This window comes from Lipophrys pholis (assembly GCF_963383615.2).
Source record: "Lipophrys pholis genome assembly, chromosome: 7".
In the NCBI taxonomy this organism is placed as follows: Eukaryota; Metazoa; Chordata; class Actinopteri; order Blenniiformes; family Blenniidae; genus Lipophrys; species Lipophrys pholis.
In genome coordinates, this window is record NC_137638.1 from 22597912 (window position 1) to 22621431 (window position 23520).

General features: G+C 42.9%; 1 protein-coding gene across 5 annotated transcripts; it reads right to left on the reverse strand.

Annotated features, from left to right (window-relative positions):
• Positions 1–5: 5 nt before the first annotated feature.
• Positions 6–22328, reverse strand: aak1a (AP2 associated kinase 1a). Of its 5 annotated transcripts, XM_080467816.1 has the most exons (19): positions 21515–22324; positions 18058–18176; positions 17372–17480; positions 16082–16224; positions 15825–15946; positions 15657–15738; positions 15389–15521; positions 15167–15270; positions 14811–14890; positions 14552–14715; positions 14004–14191; positions 13332–13532; positions 12661–12845; positions 12156–12352; positions 12004–12072; positions 8300–8401; positions 7830–7988; positions 7393–7482; positions 6–2561 (listed from the first exon to the last, which is right to left on the reverse strand). In XM_080467816.1, exons 1-19 carry the CDS (start codon positions 21672–21674, stop codon positions 1699–1701), a joined length of 3270 nt encoding a protein of 1089 aa, XP_080323942.1. In that variant the 5' UTR covers positions 21675–22324; the 3' UTR covers positions 6–1698. The 5 variants fall into 5 exon arrangements, with proteins under 5 accessions (XP_080323942.1, XP_080323944.1, XP_080323943.1 ...); XM_080467818.1 differs by lacking the exon at positions 13332–13532 and having other exon boundaries at positions 21515–22328; XM_080467817.1 differs by lacking the exon at positions 7393–7482 and having other exon boundaries at positions 8–2561.
• Positions 22329–23520: the final 1192 nt, after the last annotated feature.

Sequence of the window (23520 nt, forward strand, 5' to 3'; positions counted from 1 at the left end):
AACAACTGATTTACATTCATTTAATAGTTTCTTTATGACTTACAGCATAGTTTTCAAAGGCAGGCTGTGCAGCATAACAAGGATTTTGAGTGCTTTTTCATCCAACAGTGTCATCAGCTGTTTCTTGGGAGTTTTCCTATACACCGCCAGTCGTAATGTGTTACAGACAAAAAACATTCTTAAGAGGACCCTGACTCTGTGTCAGACATTATGTGCAATCTTTATGGATATGGGTGAGAAAGGAGAACATAAATAAAAAAAAACAAAAAAAAAAAAAAAAGATTGTCCACTTCCATGGAAAGAAAAGGAAACAAGGGGTTTGCATGTTATGACCTTTGGGTTGTAACGGGTCGAGTCCTCTTCTCTTCAAAGTGCCAACGGTCAAATCCAAAAAGTGTTTCATGATTTTACAAAGACAATAAAAAAAAAAAAAAAAAAGAAGGTTCAAACAGTGATGAAAATAAAGTCAAAAGGAATGCCATCATTCATTCAGACACTTAAACCCTTACCTCATACAACCTATACAATCACCGACTCCAAACTGCAAAGCATTAAATGCCGTAGATATTTGTGTGAAGGCCGGAAACCATGGTTTCGGGTTTTTAAAAGTTGCGGTCAAAGTTCTCACTTTAGCTGTTCGTAAACGTGGAATCAATCGAGATGCGTTGAAAGAAAATCTTGCATGCGTAATACGGAAGGCAAAGGTAACTGCACTAAAGTCTCTGGTGCTGAATGTCAGTGCAATACTAATGAAACAACCAAAAATGTAAACGCAGCAGTTTAAGGCAGAAGTGATAAATACAGTCTTGATGTGGAAGGAGAGTGTGAGGCTTCAGAGGCGGCATCTTGTCCAGATACAAGGAAAAGTGAATCGTCAGCATCTGATGAACACAGAATCTACTATAAAGAATTTTCTATGCCTAACATTTATATCATAGGAACAGACACTGGTATTTCATTTTCATGAGACAGAAAAAAAAAAAAAAAAGTTTTACATGATTGAATGTCAACTTTAAAACGTCTGCATCATCATCATCCAGCGTCCGAATGAAAAATAAACACATATGGGCCCAAAAGCCATCGGCTGAGGTCATGACTGTACGCAGAGGTTGTGTTGACTGAACAATGTTTGGTCATTGACAGAATTATTTTATTTTGTCCAATGAGGCCGTTCATCATTTAGACAAGACGACACTACTGAGGGGAGATCTGGCGCAGCCTCTGTTCTTATGTGGTTCGCATGTTTATAGTACTATACAGTGTTTTCTAGTTTTCATTCAAAGCTGTTGCGACAATATGAGCCTGTGATTGACTGAATTCATCCCGTCTGGAAAACAGAGGAATCAGATCATAGCTCCTCAGTGAAGACGACCAGTGAGCTCCCTCACTGTGTGGCATGTCAGCGCAGAGACAAAATCACTTGAGGTAGACAAGAAAACAATCAAATGCTTGACCACCATATTGGACACGCGGATGTATGAAGGACTGACTAAAGAGTTGGAGTGTGGGACAGACTTGGGTTTCAGCAGTGTACAGAGGACCCATCAGCTCTAACTGGAGTGGGTTGAGAATGAGATCAAGCGGGTCTGCAGTCCAGCTGCAGCGCTGGTGACAGCATGCAGAATGCCCGTTTCAGTTTGCATAATTCAGCGGTTTCACTTCTTGCCGACCCCCCCCCCCCCCCCGAGTGAGAAGCCCTCAGGGCTTTTCCTGCGGCGCCTTAAGGTGAAAGGGTGCAGAGACAAAAGGGTCCACGGAGCTCACCTCGGAGGTCCACGAGTGAAGAGGTCCGACGGGGACGGATGCCACCGCAGCTTGCCTGCTCACATTGGACACCACTCTGTGAGCCGCCACCGGCTGCTGCGGCACAGGCCCCTCGAAGTGTCGGGAGTATTTGGCCAGAGCTTGAGGGCGGAAAGGCTGTTGTGCGACTTGTCCCAACACCCCTTGATCAGAGGTCACAGCGTGAACTCCAGCCGCGTGGATGTACGAGGTCGTCGGTTGTGCTCCTGCAGCGTCTTTCCTCTTCCCGAAAGGAGCCTGAGAGAATACGTCGAGGTGCTGCTGCTGCGGCTCGGCGAGCGGCGCACGAGGAAACGGCGCGTTGGTGAACACGTCGGCGGGCTCTTCTTGAGAAATCCGAAAGGGCGCTTTAGAAAAAACATCTGCCGCGACGTGCGCGCCCTTGGCTGGCTCTTGTGCGTGATCCTGAGCAAAGGAACTCGGGGCTTCGTGGTGGAAGGTGGAAGGCGGCGGCGCTGCTACGGTACTCGGGTGCAGCGACGAGGGGAGAGCCAACTGAGGGCCGTTCTCGTCTTCGTCCTCAGAGTCCTGCAGCAGAGGCTGAGAGCCGCTGCAGTCAAGGGCTGCTACTTGGCCATCGGTGGCGACGCCGTCCTGCCGCTGCTCCTCCTGGGACTCCTTCTCTTCGTCTTCGTCTTCGTCTTCCTCTTCGTCGCTGGAGTGCACACAGCCTTCAATCTGTTGGGACTTCCTGTCCAGAACTTCCGTCTCTTGTCCCTCCTGAAGCACAGCGTAGCCGTTGCTCTCCGCTTGCATGTCTACATAAGAAGAGCAGATACAGAGGAGCAGATCAGAAATGAATCGATCGAACCTCAAAATGCACAAATATATAATGTATAGTTTAAAAAAAAAAGTTACCGTCTGAGCTCCAGCTGCCTATTTATCTAGCACACCTTCAACTCTCAAGCCTTAACACTTGACATACTGCACGTCTAAAAAGGTGTAAGGCCAGCGATCTGTGAGCTCGATCCGACACGAAGGAACCACAACAGAAACAAGACAAACTCTACTCTGGAGGAGTCACATGAGACAGACAAGACTAGCCACTCTACTGTTACATCAGACAACATCAAGTAACCTTGTTTCCACAAATGAGTTGGAGCACAGCAGCACTATCCTCAACTCGGCCTGGTGACCACCGGCAAATTGCTTTAGAGGGGGGAAGCAGTGGGAGCAGCTTTCATTCTGAGTTAGAGCTGAATTGAGTTAGAGGGAGGTTAGAAGAGACCAGAAGGTCTGTGGAAACAAGGGGAACTAGTCAGGGATAGACAGGTTGGCACAGATGAGCGGAGACGGGTCAGTCTTACCTCAGCAGTGTAGACAGCAGCTGTTAACTGGCAGCTCTTGGGGAGAGGTTAGTTGAAGCCATTAAAGGAAGAGATCTTGGTTTTGTTTTGGGGTTTTTTTTGCTTCATGCTGGCTGATTTCCCTCATCAGTTGCTAAATTTAAAGTGTATTTCCTGCCTGAAGTTGTCAAACTGAAAAATGACCTGCGGCTCATTTGCCTGTCTGTCAAAACAAGAGAATTAAACTGCTTCATTAACAGGAATGGAAACAGCTACTATTCTCTCACAATACAAGTCATTAATGGCAGTCCGTCTATGTTGCTTCCTCGAGTATAGAAACAATTAAGACAGAAAAGTCAACATATTGCCTGGCCTGCAATCACAAAGGCAACTAATACCGACATCTGCAAATAAAGGAGAGAGTGGCGAGAAAAAAAGCTTTGATATGAAAGTCTCAGAACAGTAAGACCCGAGTAAATCTAATATCCAATAACACTAGCACATGCAACATGCAAGGTCAAGGCTCATCATAAAGCACCTGCATTATTTGGTTTCCCATACAGAGCTGAGGGATCTGAAACCTGCTTGTCAGCTTTGTTCTCGTGAAAAAATACGACACAAAGAGACATCGAATGGATTCACATCGAGTTTTATTGTCACTCTGCTGTATGCCTGTCTTTTTATCAATTAACTCATAAAAATAGAAGTACAATCCATAATGATCCCACTCCGACAGGTGAACATATGCTACCAGTCCAGACCTAACACCCCAATGTGATCATGGTGGAGCTTGTATCCGTCACCATTCCAGCTTCGACCAGCACAGTCAAGTACATCAGTTTGACACAGCGACACAAGTGAAACTCCACGGCCAAGGCTAGAACTCTACAGGATACGGCACTGAAGCAGTATCAAGGGATTGCATAGATCAGCTACAAGGATGCAAATGACTTAACTCAACATGGGAAAGGGGGAAAAAGAATGGAAAAAAAAAAAAAAAAGCTTGGTAGGATTTACTCATGCCACTTCTGACAGCAGTCTGTCATGTAGAAGAAGAGTAGAAAACTAATTATGCTCAAAACTTAAAGCTTGTGGGAAATGTTTATATATACAGAAATGGGGTGATATGGAAACTTGATGTGCGATGACATTAAAGAGAACCGATTGGGCTCGCTTCGTTAGTCCCAGACTCCACTGCCAGTGCTTTTTACGATGGCCAGTTCACGAGCGACTCACTGGTGTTGCACCGAGTTCCTTCAAAAGCGAGTATGGTTCTCTTGTATTGACAGAATCTATTGATCTCATCGTTCATCGAGTATTTCCATCGAGGTCCAGGAGAGACCTGCTCAGAGCACAGCCAGGCATAGTGCTGCCACTAACTTCTGGCATCCTAATAACCAAAACGGTATGAAAAAAACATCCGAGCAGTAATTCCACCCAATATTAGCCGTCGCCAACAACTGCAGTTCAACATTACATTAGCTGTCAACAACAAGACACGCCTTTTACATCAGATCAAACAATTAGATCATAACTTTTTTGGGAAATATTAAAACCCGACCAACTGTCTGGCCACCAGGGGGCGCAGCAGCTCTCTTGGCGTCACAAATTGGGAGTTGTTCATTTGAAGCGGTTTTAGGTCGCATCCTTCCTGCATCTTTGGTGAGCAGCAAAGCCAATACACAACTAGTTAAACAAATCCCTTAAAAGCTGCTGCCAGCTTGTTGCAAATGGAGTCAACAAAGCAAAGAAGTTACTTTTGCTCGTTTATGTTGTGTTTTGAGATTTCTGGCATGTTTAACATCAGCACCTCTTTTGACTGTACGTATACAACACAGGAAAGCATAACGGTCCTCTTTAACACCGTCGTGCTGGTCATGTTACGCAAGCTTTTCATCTTGTTGACTTATTAAATGATGGTTAACAATTAGCAGGGGGGAAATGCATTCCAGAGGAATCAGGAAGCAAAGTCCATCATTAACTCTGTTCTGCTGTCAGATCCAAATTCATCAGCATCAAATCAGAGTAATTTACAAATACCATGTAAATACAAGGTGGTCGGGTTTGTTTCACGTACTGACAGCGGCATTCAAAAATAAAAGCCATCTCTGAATGGCTGACATGAATCAAGAAATGATAGGACCACTTTGGACAGAACATGTTTTTGCAGTGTTAAATACAGTTTCATACACAAATATCGTATTTTTTAAAATCAATATATCCTTATACATTTTTACAGATTTAATACATTCACTCTAAAGCACTATTAGTAATAGCCACATCTACTCATAACGTGAGAGATGAAACACCTTCAAATAGTACAGACTAAAAACTGACTTTCACCAGTGCTGACGAAAGCAAAATGGGGAACCAATAAACATGGATTTAATGTACATATATATATATATATATGGAATCTTATTCCCTTTAATTCTAACTCTGAAATTAACCAGCACAACATAGTTGGATGAAAATGACACTGTACCTCCCGCTCTCTGCGACAGTGGTGAGCTGCTAAAGATTTGCTCAATGTTTCTGACCCCGGGAGCAGACCGGCACACGGCAAACTCTAGAAAATCACCCTACGCTTTGGCATTGCTGCAGGTCAAAAACTTCATGACTCTATATGTAGAAGGATTTAATCATAAAATGCATCCATTTCATGTCAATGGTCTTATTAGTGCCGTACAGAATGCTGACAGTAGACGCTTGGCAATGGATTTGGAATAATCAATCATTTCACCAGCTTCAGGACGTCCAGGAACACGGACAGACTCAATGGTGCAGCTAAATAACATTCAGAAAGAGGTGCCGGTACACGTGTAAAATAAAGCCGAATGTTGTGAGCCTAAGTTACTCGTCTATTCAGGGGGAGCAGCTCAGAAATGAACAGATGCAGATGTTTGAAGATGTTGTTGATCATGTGCAAAGCAATCATATCCAAAATGTTAAAATAAGGCAGTCTATCACTCTTCCAACAACTGTAAACCACAACAGCTTGAGAAGTCTGTAAATACTGCCCAGAGCTCACGTTTTCTCTCCCCCATCAAAGCTCTCCACACGGGTTCAGTCAGCGTAGCGGCGCAGCTCCCAATCAAGTTGCGTCTTTGTTTGGTCACTAGTTTAATTCAAAGCTTTAACTGGAAAAGTGCATCACATGGTCCAAGATGCCACTAATCTCTGACACACATAACTTTAAAAAAAAAAATAAAAATGCAGCCACAACCCTGAACAAGTGGAGAAAGTGAACACAATGCAGCTGTGATCAAGCAGTTACATGTGTGCATAAGATGAGGGTCGATCTCCATGGGCGTGCGCTCAATGAGGGGCATTAATGCAAATATGAAGAAAGCATGAGGAGGACTGTGGTGTAGCCGGGACAGAAGCGGACGATATGCTCAGGCGTTAAAAGATTTTTTTTTGTTTTTTAACCAGCGTGGGAACAGCCAGCAGAAATATATGAAACCAGCTAATCAGGCAACTAGAGATGGAGTTGAGGCCAAGGAGGCGCATTAAGAGAAAGGTTCGACTGAACCCGTCTACGCTGGCTCCTCTCTTCATAAGGTGCTACATTAGGTGCCTCTGTGAGCCCATCTCTACCCCCGCCCCCAACCCTCCTCCCATCTCTGTTAGGATTGCACGCTGCCCCTTCGACCTCTCCCACCCCCTCTAGAGGTCGATGAGCTGATCCACCAGCAGAAGGGAGCGGGCCAGGTTGGGGATGCTGGACTCTGAACTGCCACTGTTGCTGCGCGAGTGACCACCTGAAACGTGCCAGAAAGAAAGGGAGAGATAGAGATGGAGGAGCCGAGGGAGATCGAGAGAGAGAAGCAAAAGAATAAGTCATTTTAAACGGGGAATGAATGGAGAAATTAAGTGTGAGGAGGAGATGGAGAGGATGGAGGGAACGTGATGGCAGAGCATAGGGATGTATGGACGAGGCAGAGAGAGAAACGAGCAGAGAGTGAGCTGAGGTCATATCATACAGCTGCATCATTACAGGGGAGCCATTCTAAGATGACGAGACTTTTCAACTAAAAAAAAGCCAAACAAACATCAGCAAGACTGAGAGTTACTGGCTGTATAACTTCAGACACCAAGGGGGCGAACAAAGATGACTAATGTGAGAGCTTGATGGGGTTAAAAAGCCTTAATGTGACGAGCACACCCATACAAGACTTCTCACATCAGCGATCACAAGAAAAAGCTACGGTGACTGCACAGTGGGCTGCGTCATTACTCTGTGAGGTTCAGTCTGGGCTTCAGCAGGTGTTAACGGGCATCTCGGCTCAGTTAGCCTTACCTTGATTTGGGTTTTTGGAGATAAGCACAGGAATAGGGTCAAACTCGTCGTCATTGCCCTTTTCCCCGCACGACATGAGGAAAGTAGAGTCTGCGACGGAGGAAGAGGAAATAAAGGAATAGTGATAGGTGGAAAGAAGTTATGGCAGGAAAACCGCAAAACCAAAAGAGAGAAGAGGGTGAGTGGTTTATGTTTCTATATATATATATATATATATATATATATATATATATATATGGTAGAACCAGGGCTGCCAGTTTGTTAGGCCATCAATTTTAAATGGTTTTTCTTCTAAACCTTCTAAAACATCTGCAGGGGTTCATATTAACAGTCTAAATCAATTTGCACATCATCTGACTATGTTTATGTGGGGTAACTCCCGATGTCACCATGTGGTCAGTGCACATAAAGAAAGCTGCACAGACGAAGCGACTCACCAGAAGCCGGCGGGCCGGGTTGCAGATCCTCCAGACAGGATCCCGAGCCCGGAGGAGCAGAAGAGCAGGAGGAAGGGAGAGCAGAGACAGACGGGTTTCCATGAGAAGTATGAGATAGCAGATTGCAACCCAGCAGAGAGTCCTCCCCAGTGAGAGAATCTGAGACAGGACGAAGCAAAAGCACCACATTAAAAAACCCCAAAGATGAACAGAGAAAGATGCATTTTGTTCGTAAGATCATTAAGCTTCTATATGTAGAGGAATATATTCAGTTTCAAAATCGATCAGCAACTCAATCGATACAGGATTGTGCTTTATGGCAAGATGGACATTGTTAGAGATTTTATAGTACCGAGAGTGTTAATGTTAGGGGTCAAAAATATTGAGACCTTAAAAAATGTTTTTTTGTAAACTCTTGGACGGTGTGAATTATGTTCTTTTTTTCCAATCCAGTATTCCAGGACGCTAACCTGGCATGCTGGCAGGAGTGAGTTCTGGTTGGCCTGAGTGTCGCTGGGTCAGGGGAGCTTCCAAACCAGGAATCAATGAATCCACACACACCTCTGCCTTCGCTACACAGAGACAGCAAATATGGAGAACAACACAAAGAATTTGTTAGTATTGTAAGAAAATCGAGTTGCAGAGAATAAAACGGATGAAAATCTTTGTTCCTTTGGCAGCTGCTTGGTCTGACCTCTTAATGACGTGTGACAAAATGGAGACAGACAGCAAAGAAGAGACATGCAGGGCAGATGGAGGGATTTTTAGTCAAGGAAGGGGGACATGAACACAGCTGGTACCATTGGTAGAGCTCCCAAGAGGGTTCAAAGGTCAGGGAGCAGCAGAGAAGGTTCAGGGGACGTCAGTCCCTCAACCAGCTTCTCTTCGAGCGAGTCGAACAATGAACAGGGAGACGAAACAGACAGATGGTGATGAGGGAGAAATGTGCAAAGGAAGAAGGATGAGACAAAGCACACATTTGAATTGTAGAGATGCGTCACAACAAAAATGAAACAAATATTTATGGTTAAAAGGTTTGCAAGAGTCCAAATCTGTTCAATCACATCCAAACAAACCTGATGATCGAAAATAATCTATAAACCAACATTCCATGCAAAAATAAGGCTATAAGAAACTACAGTTGTTGTAGAAGCACAATCTATTGCACTTATTAGTTTATTTAGTTCAGCAAACCACAACTCTAGTCTCAGACGAGTGAAATGTCACACAAACGTCAGGCCTTCAAGACAAACGGAGACACTTTTTAAACACTACAAGAACTCTAAAAACAAACAAGAAAAAATGTCTCCTTTAGTTTTGAGTTGTTTGGTCTGCTTAGCTTTGAAAGTACATTTGGCTGAAGTTTTTTTTCCCTCTAATTTATTAGATAAAATTGTGTTTATTTGAAACTTGTCAATGTGAACACAGTGTGATGTTGTCTGTGTGTGTCCTGTGACAGACTGGATAAAGTCGTACAGAAGATTTGATGGATGAAACCAGTCCCAGGTCTGTAGGTGGAGCACTTATTAAAAACAGCTTGCTCCACCTTTGAAAAACAAACAAACATGTGCGCTACATAGTACAGAAACGGAAAAAAAACAACAACTGCTAAATAACAGTGAAAACTGTCCAAACCAGTACAGTTCTTATAAAACAGGAACGGGGATATTTTAGGAGCGTTATCCAAGGTAAAAGTTTACTATTGCTGGAGTGTTTGTTTGGAGTGTTGACCGACGTATTTTGTTAATCTTTAATTGTTTTCAAAGTCAAGCTGGCCTCAGGACAGTGTCAATGCATTACTGTAGTTACACATTCTAGAACTACAAATGGAGTTAATCCACTTCCTGTCCCACACTTCTCGGTTCAGTAAGCAGTTTTACTCCTTAGCTGCAGATCTTTGTGATCTCAGGACAATATGAGGACAAAGAAAATGGACTCCAAAAGCTTGTGAAGTCCAGTTAAGCAATTTGTCTAAGAAGACATTGTGCCGAGGTTGATGGAAGAAAACATTAATTTGAAGGATCTGCTGGCTGACCGTCAATTCAAGCAGCACCAGTCTCATTGTAGACCAACGATAGCAGAGGATTAAGGATCCATCAAGACGGTCAATGTTGAAAACTGAACAGAACTGAAACTAAAACTCAAGCTGTTTGTGTTGTTCTTATCCAATAAAGACAAATATATCTCTCAGCTCTTTCTGCTGTTAAAATAAAGCTCATGAAGACTTGGTTGTTGTTGGTTTTTTTTCTACTTTTCTGTCCTATTTTTGTGTGTCTTGGTGGTAAACCCAAGTGTCCATGGTACAGAACTAACAGAGACCAGGTGAAAGAATCTGGAGACCAAAGTCAAAATTAAGATTTTGTTTTTATGTTTCAAAGAGGAATTGTATTAATTTCTTTATATTACTTTCAACAGGTGCCAACATCAAACCCTGTAACATGCTTATTGAGTCGTTTTGTAATATTGAGGGTGTAGATCTGGTGCTCAGAAACTGAACAAAAACATCCTCTGTCAAGCACAGTGTGCATCTTTAACTCTTCACAATATGTGATTGCAATAGAGAGCGATGTAGCCCACAATTGTTGCCATTTCATTCCATTTACATACAAACTCATTTCAATATACGACTCAAGTTAAAGCATTTAGTCAGGCTCAAAGTTGTCAGTGTACAAATTTGTTCAATGGACTTTTAAATCTGCACTGGAAAAAAACGGTTAAAGTGAGTTATTCAGTCATAGTTAGTTGTTCATTAAACAAGGCATAGTGATTGTTATTGTGGAGAAAATACTGGCACTCCATGCTCAAAACCACTGCCTGCTGACTTGTCACTGCACCTCATACTTACAGAAAAACTGCTATATGGGGCAATAAGGGGTGGGGTGGAAGTCGGAGGGTCTGAGACAAGGAATGTGTTGGCTCAGAAAATGGCACAGCAGATGTGACCTTTTGCTCCCTGCACTATAGAAGAGAGGCCAACATGAATAAAAAGCATCACACCAAAAAACCCATTTGTCACAACAGCAGGCTGAATTAACCACGAGCAGTTTTTCCGTCTCACTTTACTCCAACTTGACAATCCCTGGACAAAAAAGGCCACTTGGAAGGGAATCGTCTTCAGTAAAGGTTAAACAGTGTGTGCATCTTATTTGAGTGAGCAACACAGAGAGAGTCAAAGAGACAGCTTCGGTTGGATTAAGAAGATTAACCACGCCCTCATTATGTAATGGCCTCGGTGTTTATTATCCTCTCAGTTCAGACCTTGAGCAGCAACTGCACAAAGGCTGTTGCACAGTTTCTTCAAAAAGAGCTAAAGGCTGCACTGAGGAATGCATAAAAGGCTGGGTCATCTGTTTAACAATACTGGGTGCTATACGTTCTGTTTTCCTCAGCAGCAGTGGTAAGCAGGCTGCAGCAGCAGTGAGGAAATCCAATTAACAAAGGAGAATTTGTCCTTCGCGTTACCAGGCAACAGCGAAAGCACAGATCTGCAAATGAGAAGCGATGTAGTTGTAGCTACTGTGTCTATTCAAGGCCACTGACAAGAAGCCACTGTGAGGATATGCATGCTATGTCAACAAGATAGCACTGTGGGCAAAACCAAACCACTAAACTGACCCTTGTAAAGTAACCTCTGGTTAGTGAGATACCCAGGAAACTACCCGAGCAAATAAAAGAAGCCGACTCATAAATTCTCAGAATGCATTTGCTCAGCATTACTCAGACATGGGGCGATTAAATCAAAGCAATTAAAGCTTGTTCTGTAACATGATGCAACACGAAAATTACCTGTGGTGTCAGAGAGCGAGAGAGTATTAAAAGGCTCTGGGACAGTCAACAGTGCTGAACCTGCACTGGAGATGGCTGCAGGTCGTTCAGCTTATCATCACACAGTGAATAAAAATGGAAAAGAACAAATGGAGGAATGTGAAGCATGAATGAGTGGAACAGAACGGTAGAGAATACATAGGATAACATTGACGATTTGTAAAAACAGCAACCAAATTAGGGGTGAATGAAATGCAGCGTCTCTCAGGAGAGATATCGTAGACACGGATACTCAGAGAAGTGCCCACTTGTTGCTGATATACGATATTGCTCAGTAAGAGGCCTCCATAGCATTTAGTACCTAAAATCAATGAGACAACACATGATAACAATAAAACAAAAGTCTTACCTGGAAATGAACCGAGCCCTGGAATGAGGTTTTCATTGGAGCCTACGCCCCTCTCTCCTGCTGCAGCAGCTGTGCAAATATTAAAAAAAACAAAAAACAATTAAAACGGCCATTCACCATTTGTGAGTCACTAGTGAACCAGCTCAACTTACTCTCAGCTAACTTCGCAAAGTCTTTGTTGAGGAGCTCTTCTGCTGTCAGTTTGGAGAAGTTATCGTCACCGAAGGGGTTCCAGCTGGACTGAGCTTTGGGTGCAACAGCTGCTGAAAGGGCGTCAACAACATCACCGGCATGATACACACTCTGCTGGGATGAACACGGTGAGCCGGAGGGAGTAGTGCTGGCTGATCTGCAGGGATACAAAGATACAGAAAGAGAAAAGGCTGTAAAGAGCACACTTTGAAAACAAATAAGAGGTGTTAGTAGTATGGCTGCTAGCTTCCTGATGCATGCAAATAGGAGTAACTGAAAAGAGCTATTTAAAGACTGAATTGAGCGATTCTTTCAATACTGGATTCTTTGGGAGGTAAAAGGGCTATTTGTCTTCCTTCTGGGTTCTGTCATATGAATGGACTGCCTATTGGGCTTCCCGCTTCACTCAGAGCCATGAAAGGACAGTTCATTCTCAGATTACTGAAGGGACTTCATTTGGCTCACTTGGACTTGTTGAGTCCGGCTTCAGCTGCGGCTGCATGCAGGAGCTGAGTGGACTTGCTGACTGGGACCCCGAAGATGGCACTGTGGGTGACGTCGCTCAGGATGCGTCTGTGGCCACTCTTGGGGGCCATCTTTGGTGATGAAGGGGGCGTCAAGGAGCCGACTTTGTGAACCCCTCTGCCGCTCTGTAACAAAGAAGAAAATGAAAGAAAAACTAAATAATCCTGAATGGAAGATTGAGGGGAAAAAATGGATGGCAAAAAGAATGTGCTAATGTGCAAATCACATATATATTCTGGGTTAGTTTCACAAAACTAAACTCAAACCCCAAATGTACAACCAACAGAAAAATGAAAAGGAAGGAGAACGTTTATGAATTCTTCTTAAGCCACAACAAAAAGCAGTTAAAGGAGAGAAGAAAAGATGCAGACAGAAACCAATCTCAAATTTTAGTGATAAGTGAAAGTACATTGAGACAAATCAGGATGAATCACATAGGAAATGTCTCGTAATGTGATTTCTGTGACATTGAAGTTTCCCGACTGCCCAAGAGGGAAGAAAAGAGTCAATTTCGATCATTGAATTGATCATTGATTTGATAGAGATGAGCAACTACTCAGCCCAAACCCAAAGAGTAGCAGACGGCAGCAGGATTCGGGTGTTACCACAACCTCTGTCTCAGCTGCAGGACCAATGATGGCGGACTCGGGGATGGGAGTGAGATGGAGAGCTGCTGTTTCAGGAGAAACATTCAGCTGCTGGTAGTGTTGCAGGGTCACAACTGGAGGAAGAGGTTTAACTTTGGACTGCAGGAGAGCAGATGCTTGAGAGGGTGTTTGTTGATGCTGCTGCAGGTTCTGTACCAGTTGGTGCTACATAGGAATACCACACAGCCAATCATGAGCAAAGCTCCGGATCAACGGCTGAAATTCATTTTAGTCAGGCTCGTCCAGGAGTTTAAATACAGTACAGAACGAGTAACAGATTTTGCTGCTGTAACAAAACCTTTTATAAACAGGCATTTGAAAAAAAATGAATGTGTATATATTGGCTTTGGGGAAGAAAACATAAAATAAAATCAGTGATTAATAAAATTAAGGTAACATTTTAATTTAATAAACCTGCCCCCACCGCCCCAAAAAACAGTTGGAGTTGGAACTAGAAAAATACATGACAGAGGACAAACAAATGAACGAGCCCATAATGTACAGGACAATTACTTTGAAAAATATCATGATGAGCCGGATGGACCGAATGATAACGTAACTGTGCTTTCTTAGGTTGAAAATCTATTGATGTAGTTAAACAATACTTACAAACCAACAATTACTATGCATTCCTACCTGCTGGTTGCTTTGAGGGCTGAGAAAGGCTGAGGCCTGCTGCTGCTTCATCAGGAGCTGCTGATGCTGAGGTGTCGCCTGTGGCTGCATGTTGGCCGTCTGTGCTTGCTGCTGTGCCGTTTGTGCAGGAGACTGCTGAGCCGGCTGCACTGCAGCTGCTGCATGAGGTGGGACACCGATACCAACACCTTGTAGCGGAGGAATGTCAGAAGAATGCCGTTGTGTTATCACCAAGTTTGTTGTATGATCCAACGCTCATGCACACTAAATATTATCATGATGTCAGGGTGGTGTTTGTGGCCTGAAGAAATGTGAAAGGAAGCTTTTGTAACTAATTAGAAATTGTGTGACAGTTCATTCTCAAAAACTGATAACCGTAAGAACCTATAGTGAGATGACTGAACCAGTGGGAACACACGGCCACAATAGCTTTTACAATTAAATTAGTGAGAAGTTCGTTCAGTCTATTAAAGGCTGTCCTTTCAGTTGGATCATAAAGTGTGTCATTATCAGTGTGATTGTTACTAATCAAAGCTATAAAGTTGTACCTATAGCTTGGGGCGTTCCAGTGGTCACGCTGGGCCTCTTTCGTGGAGTGAGAGCTGGCTGGATAGGAAGAATGCCCGATATGGGCTGGGGCTGAGCCTGGCCAGCTTTGGGTCGCTGACGAGGTGCTATTGAGGTTTCCATGGTAGGAACTGGGTCCGTGAGCCTGATGGGAAGAAAGAAGGACTGCAGTGTAATGCTAAAGTTTTTTGTTTTTTTTTATGGTAATAGCACATTGAAATGTGTGGTTTCTCCATTCACCTGGCTTTGGTTTGACTCTTTTTGGCCACCGCTTCACTGGCTCGGATAGGTTCAGGAAGTTTTGCGGGGATGGGCAAGTTCTGCAATAATACGATTATCAGTTGACTAAAGAAATTGAATAGTTCAATGTAATATTAAAAGCATAACACAATATACATGACAAGAATAGTTTGTTCTAAATGTTTATATCCCAGAACGTACACAGTGCCAAAGACAAGAAAAGGTGTCCCTGTGCTCCAATATGTTCTAGATTACTATTTGAAAAGCAAACAGTACTCAGATAAAAGTGTAATTGTGAAAGGCAAGTGATGAGTTAATATTCCATTCTGCTTATTGGTCTTCTCTTACTGACTTACGTGTACATTTGGGACTGAGCACTCTCGTCGAGCCAGTTTAAAAGCAAAGTAGGATACTTGGTAGATGTCCGGTCTCTTATCTGGATCAGGTTCCAGCATGTATCCTAAGATGTTGATAAAAATAAGATCAGAAGGTTATGTGCATGCAAATCTGCATTAAATAATAGCCATACATTTACAAAGGAACCAAGTCAGCAAAAATGTAGGAAAATGATTACTCACTAATAAGACAGTGCATTTCCTGGGAGTAGCGGGAATTGTCTGGGATTGTGAAGCTGCCATCGCAAATGGCCACTTGGCTCTCGCCAAAAGGAAGCGTGAAGTAGCACAGCTTGTAAAGTAAACAACCCATGGCCTATACAGACGACAGAATCAATACACATTACATGAATGTCAACACTTATCAATGCTCTTCTCATCATGACGGTGAATCAATCCAGTCTTAATCCTCACAAGACTTATTAATTAATTACTGAAACGTCAGTCTTACCCAAATATCTGCCTTTGTTGTGATAACCTTTCCACCGTAGAGATTCACCATCTCTGGAGCACGGTATGACAGAGTTGTGTACCTGAAGGTAAGAGGAGGCTGCTGAGTTTCTGAAATTTTCCCGGACTAATAAATGATGCAAAACGCTCCGAAACAAAAAATCCCTACTTTTTGATCTCCTCTTCCACGATGGCCACTCCTTCTGTCTGAGGATTTTGGAAGTGGTTGGTTGCACTTCCAAAGTCACAGAGGACGTAGTGTCCCCGGTCGTGCAGAAGAATATTTTCCACCTACACGAGGAAGACGACATGAACCTCATCAGAACTGACAGCACAGTGCCAGAAATAATAACTTCCCGCTTCCAAATAGCTAATATTAATTATCTAGTCCAGTAAAGGCAGTTTTAGGAAAACAATCCGGCTTACCTTGAGATCTCGGTGAATGATTGGAGTCTTGCACTGGTGGAGACGAGCAACGGCCTCACACGTATCACAAAAGACCTGCAACACCTCCGCTTCAGTGAAGCCCGTCTGTAACCGCTGGTTCATTAGGTTTACCACCTGCCCACCTACATGAAAGACACACGACAGTTACAAGTTCATAAGAAGATAAGAGAACGACAAATAGACGTAGCCGAGCAGCACTGGTACACATGCTCGTTGTCTGAACCGTTTGCTCTGTGACGTACACAATAGTCTATGATGTCAGTACGATGGAGACATTATAACCTGGGCTGTGTTTATACAGACAATTCGAATTTTACTTTTGTAAGAAAAAGTTTGGGAGAATAGAAGAGAATCAGTATTTAATATCAGACAGTGACGTAGTGGTTAGCACTCTGGCCTCACAGCGAAACGAGCCTGTGGTTCGAGTCCAGGCTTATGGGCCTTTCTGTGACGAGTTTCTATGTTGTCCCTGTGTAGCAAGGGTTTTATCCAGGTACTCTGGCTTCCTACTCCAGCCTAACATGCATTTGAAGTTAACTGGTGACTAAATTGTCCATAAGTGTGAATGTGAGTGATGGTCAGTCTCTCTGCTTGTCCTATAATTGGTTGGTGATCTGTTCACTGTGTACCCTGCCTCCACCCATAATCAGAATCAGCTCCGGCGCCCCCACCACATTCAGTTCGATGAAGCGATAGAGAGAAACAATGGAATTATTTATCATGGTTGTTTGAACAAGGAGATATTATTGGAGATATTTCTTTTGGCAGTGCTAGTTGATATAATAAAAAGGTATACAAGAGAGGAATCAGGGAGTGATCTAAAATTACAGCGAGTAGGGAGCTAGTGATCTGTACAAGATGTGATTTATGACCTTCACCACCCAGTGCACGTCGTTCTCCACTAGACAACTGGAGAACCAGACAGGGCAGCAGTACGTTACGAGACTCTAAAAGTACTACTTTAGTATACTTATGAAATCAATTCAGCTTCTTTAAAAATATATATATATTTTTTTTAAACTTCTCCATCTTTATTTTTGTATTATTTCTAAAGAGAGTTTTTACAAGTGTACAAGGGTATTAATATTTGATCACTCTATAAATACCATCACTGAGGTATCATTTATTGACTGAAACTGAACCTCCATTGATTCCAACAGCTATCCAAGGTCTATTAGGCTTCTGAAAAAAAAAAAAAAAAAACAGGATGCTGCAAGCAGCTGAACCCAGCAGAGATAGAGAGGCACGGAGGGGGGTGGGCTGATTTACCTCGGCAATAGTCCATTAAGATTAGGACTTCCCACACATCGCCAGATCCAACTGCTGCTATGCTGGAGTCCAGGAAGCCAACAATGTTTTTGTTGCCCACTAGGTCCCTCTATGTAAACAGAGAACACAACAATGTAAAACAACAAGGATGACTTTCACAGTATACAGAAGTAGGACAATGTAAGCATTCAAATAAATACATGTCTAACTATTCAGGCTGTTGAGTGTATTTTCAGCTACTTAAGTCTGGAAGTAATGATGATAACCATCCACTCAGGGCGTGGTTGCAGGAACTTGTTAGTTTAAGATGCCAGTCAGGATATGGACAAACAAGACAGAGAAGACTGCAACATTTACAAGTCCTTAATTCAAAATCCGACTTTTAAGTCCTCCCCCAAGTTCTTGCCAATATAGCTGGATCAAAAAGACTTTTCAGATAACGTTGAGTGTTTGAGAGCCTACAAAATTTCCCCAAATTAAAATAAAGTATTGCATGTAAATTCTTTTTTCTCAGTGAAGCACAGTTATGGCACATGTATGACACTTTCATGGCACCAGTAACTCCACCCACTTTACTAATGTAAAAGAAAGAATCCAATCAGACAGGCTCATGTCTGAGAAGTGTCAAAAACAAAGTGCAGCTGGCTTCAAAAAGCAGTTAGTGACTGAGGAATATTCCTACTCACCATAATCTGTATCTCCAGTTTGCAGATCTGCAGATCGTGCTCGTTGTTGACATACATTCGTTTTAGAGCACAGCGTACGCCTTGATGTGTGCGCACCAGAAAAACTATGGCGAATCCTCCTGCAATAAAAAACAAACAAACAAACAATAGAGAGAGAATTACCAACAAGGTCATTTGTCATACAAAACATGTATGTTTGGAGTTTTATATATAGTAATAGCTATTTAAATGTTATTGTATCATTTATCATATGATTATTCGTAAATGCTACATTCAAAATACCCAGTTTAAACCAAACAATTAAATGGCTTCCAACAGCTATGTGATTTATCTATTCTCAAAGTATCTTTCAACAAAAGCTCCAGGCCCTAATATATCATACATCTCTTCATTTTGGTAGCTGAGGACAGAAAATGAAATTGGCTTATGTTGAGTGTATCTTTTCCCATGTTATGACAGTAAATGAAGAGGTATGGAAAGGTTGAATCATGCGACTGGTGTATGTAATGAGTGACTGGAATGAAGAGCTCGAAACGCCACTGTGAGTCAGCCATCACGCTGTAGAAAAAAAAAAAAAAAGGAGACAAAAGTGACACAGGATATGGGAAGTGAGAAAAACTCATCATCCCACCTCAGGTCTATGTGATGCTGACACAAGAAAAACCACATGATGTCAGCGCACATCCCTGGCAACAGAAAGCAGCAACAACCACACAGATGAATGAAGACCTTCCATCAGGCGCTGCCAAAATATACCTGAACCCAGCCATCATGTGAAGTCTTATCAAGTGTTTGTAGAAAAATCCACTATGAACCACCAAAACTGAGCATCCAGTGTTTCTCCTCACACCCACGGGAGCAAAAGTGTCCATTTCTGCAGCCTTTAGCGTGAATATTCTCACAGACCCACCCTCACAGTCAGCTGCCACAACCAATGCATTGACACACACACACACACACACACACACACACACACACACACACACACACACACACACACACACACACACACACACACACACACACACACACACACACACACACACACACACACACACACACACACACACACACACACACACACACACACACACACACACACACACACACACACACACACACACACACACACGATTAAGTTTAAATTCACTACTACAAATTAAATTTTGTTATTACTCTAACTCCTCAATACACTGTTTTTCTTGCAGTTCGAGTTAATGCCACACGCAGGTCTGACTCATACAGCTGGCATCACTAAGCCAAGGACAGCTCCACGTGATCAGGCTGCTTGACGTTTCATTGCGGCTGCCTGGGGATAAATCACCACATTGCTGAAGAAGCTGTTCAAGTATCAAGCAACAGCAATATATTTTCAAGCTCTTCTAGTTCTTACACGACTTGTGTGTCAGTGTCCTGCTCTGTGTGGGACCTGGGAAATGGAGGGGATGAGCATGAGCAATCACACATCACGATTCCCCTGCTGACATTACAAATTTTATAACTGGAAATTTCACAATGAAGTGCAAAATTCTGAAACAGCTTTAGTCACAAAAAGAGATTTATCAGAACACTAACCAGAGTACTTTGTCTTATGGTCATGACATGTAGAAATGCCGTGCCTAGAATATTATTTTCTAACAAAGTAGTGACTGAAGCCCGCGCTGCATCAGCATGAGGAGCATAGAGTCTCCAGAGCAATGACAGCTGAGCCATTGCCGTTTCGCTCCGTCTAATCTGAGACGCCGCTAACAAATTAGAAGGATTAGCTGCCTTCTTAAGAGACACTCAGCAGTGGTCTACGATCTCAATCGACGGTGTGACCGAACAACTGTAAGCACTGCTACAAATAGCCCAAGCACACTGACGTAAGTGAGCATCAGGGATTATACCACTTTCCTTTATGCATGCATGTTCAAGTAAATGGACAAAAAAAACCCCAGTAACAATACACCTTTAGGCAGTGCTATGAAAAGCACAATGAAAGGCTCTCAGGCTTCTGTCCTAATTTGTCATCAGTGTAATGGGAATTACATAACCAAGTCAGCTTAAGGCTAATGCACAGCACATGTCTTCACTACTATGCTGTTTACAAACATGAACACAATGCTGCGATGTAGGCGCCCCACAGAGCCTCTCGCCCAGACAAAATTAGCAAAGACCACCCAGTCTTGGATGAGACAGGTTTAGCGTCATGAAATACAGAATATTTTGACTATTATTAACAACTATGTAAGACACTCGTGTTACCAGCAGTAATTTGATATTGACAAGAAAACAGATACTGTTGATGGTAAAGACAGAGACCTGTGTCTTGGAAAATCTTTGAACAACTGGTGTGAAGCAAATCACAGACATTTGATCCTAATGTCGTAAACAATAAGAAAAAGACAACTCCTGCCCTTAAGATACAAAAAAAACAGGATGGCATATCAGCATTGACAGGACTCACACTGTAAGGAGGAGGTTTACTGGATGAGCATTAAATATTGATATGCAGAGTGAAGACACTCATAAGCACAACACAGAAGTCAGTAAATTCCTGATCATTGTTTCCAATGATGTTTTCACACAGGTGAAGTTAGACCTGTGTCTATTGATCAAACCTGGCTGTGGCCAAACAGATGGTGCTCATCTATAGTACTGATAAATTAATCAACCTTTTTTAATCAATTATTTAGGAGGAGGCCCTCTTAGCTAACAGAACATGGCAGACTCTTATTGCAGAGACAAACGACCACAAGAAACCAGCTACACCTTCACAGACACTTGTTTAACTGAGTTCTTATGAGGACTACCTTGCAAGTTATAACCAGTTGAAGGTGGTTTTCTTCACCCTCCACGCTTTGATCTTAAACTTACAGGAAACCAACATGCATATTTGGTTTCAGTAAGTTGCAGACTTCTAGGAAATCCCACACAATCAACACCGCTTTTTGTTCATGCACATGTCTGAAATCTACATCTGAAATGTGTCCCACCCTCTGCACATACCAGGACACATGACTCAGCATAACATTTAAGAGCACAGTAGAAAATCCAGTTGCACCTCCTCCCAGCCTGCAGGTAACGTGTGAAGTAAAGCAGAAAGAAGACAACTGAGTAACACACCCTCCTCCAAGTTCCAGTTTTCTGCCTTGGATCACTTTTCCCATTATCACTGTACAGAAGAAAGACTCGGAGCACAAAAGAAAAGGGCTACTTGGCAGGAAAAACAGCATTAAGAGAGCAAACAGGTTACTGTAAATGTTAAAGCCTTGTGCCAATAAGGGGTATGATCGCCCACTAACAGGTAAGAAAGGTGAGAGCCTGCAATTATATTGGCCAGTCGGGATGAGCCCAAACAAATACAAGGCCCACTGACTGAACTCAGGTTACCTGAATATCCAGCAATGTGAAGCTGATGAGGTTCTGTTGGAAGTGTTTGTGTGACATGTGTGCAGAAAGCCACGTAGCTCACCTTCTGCGACGATTTCGTCGACGGTCACTTGATATCTCCCGATGCTGAACACCCGCCCGATGAAGCTGCCGCCGCCGCCCGAACCGGCGCCTCCTCCGCCGGCTCCGGAACCAGGCCCGGAGCCCGCATAGTCCCGACGAGAATCGAAGAATTTCTTCATTTCTCCCAGATGGTATGCAAAGCACGGCCCAGTCCCCCGACACGTCGCGGCGTCGTAACAAACGCTGGGACTAAATTAGAAACAGACCCTGGTCACCGAGACGAGCCGCTGTGAGCAACACGGAGCTTTTCCACTAATTGAATGAGCGCTGCTCGTTAGCTCGAAGCTAAGCGCTAACTCCACTAGCTTCAGATATTCCAGAGCCGAGCGACGCTCCTCCGGCTAACTCATGACTCCGACACCAGGCGGAGTCAAATCCTCAAAGATAAGTCGGCGCTTTCCGCTCCAAAACGACACTGAAACAACGGCGGCCAGGCGACGAGGTCGAAGGGAAGAGCCTGGTTAGCTGTTATCACACCCAGCCGGCTAAGTAGCCCACTAAGCGGCTAGGTGACAGCTGTCAGCCGACGGACCGGCAGCCGGGCGGGTCCGAGGAGTCCAATGCAGCTTATCACTCATCTCCACCGGGAGCCTTCTCCACGGCGGGGTCCGAGCCTCACTGGGGTGCTCGACCGGAGGAAACGTGTGCGCCCGGCAGGCTCTGAGGAGGCTGGGTGACTTAATGATAGAGCCAACAGCGTCCTCCTCTCCTGCTCCTCTCTCCCTCGATCCTGCTGCTGCTCCTGCTGCTCGTGCTGCACTTCTCATCTGATTGGTCAAATAAACATCCATTTCCTGGATGTGCTCCTCAGCCACGCCCCCTCAACATGTAGGATTCTGTCAACAAACATCACGATTTTATAAGACGTTTGAAGATTTACACGAATTTGAAGCTTAATATGAGTCGATCATCAGTAGATATCTAGTCTAGTTAAGAAACAGTCCACCTTTGTGTAACAGGTGCAGCAAAGAATAAAGGTAATTAAATGTATTGTTGGACAGATGGCAGTTTTGTCAGAGTACTCCTATATTTATTACATAACAACACTAAAATTGGTAGAAAAATACAAAATATGGAATAATTATTGTATCTGGCCTGCACCATGAGCAGTGGTTGGTGATTATATATATATATATATATATATATATATATATATATATATATATATATATATATATATATATATATATATATATATATATATATATATATATAATAATACCACCAGGCCTTCCAAGTTATAAGAAAATGTCACATGTGCTGAAACAATTTCACTTGTGTCATGGAAAGCCAATGATTTAGGTGAGAAGAAGTCATTCAGATTCAAATCAAACTGAACAGTGTATGGCCCCTTTTACACTAGGGGTTTATTTTATTGGTTGTAATTTGCCCTGATATTGTCTGACCCTATCAGTTTCTGTCCTCAAACTATACGCTTAGAAAATAGTCAAACATGTCTTTTTCTTTCGCATTAATATGAAATCTAAAGCCGGTTTTAAGCTTTGTAGCAAGCACAGTGTGATGAATGCTTTGTGTTAATTGTAGCCTCACTGGGGTTACTTTCTATTTTTTCTATTTATTTGTATTTGTTACCTCATGTGAAGCGGCGACCATTGCTGCTTGACGTGTCGCTCTTTTCCTCCTGCAGGGGTCGCTGTTTAATTACAAAAAGAAAGTGACTAAAGGCCTTCAGTCACAGTTTCAACAATTTGCAAAGCTTGGTTAAACCTTTTATTGTTGATCTAAATCTGACGACAGACAGACAGACAGACAGACAGACAGACAGACAGACAGACAGATAGATAGATAGATAGATAGATAGATAGATAGATAGATAGATAGATAGATAGATAGATCAATGTCATTAAATTAAAAAAGTAAATATAGAATAAAATAAACTAGCCTAAAATAAACTGAACTAAATTAGACCTTCTTAATATTAAGTGTCTATTTAAGAAGAGTTAT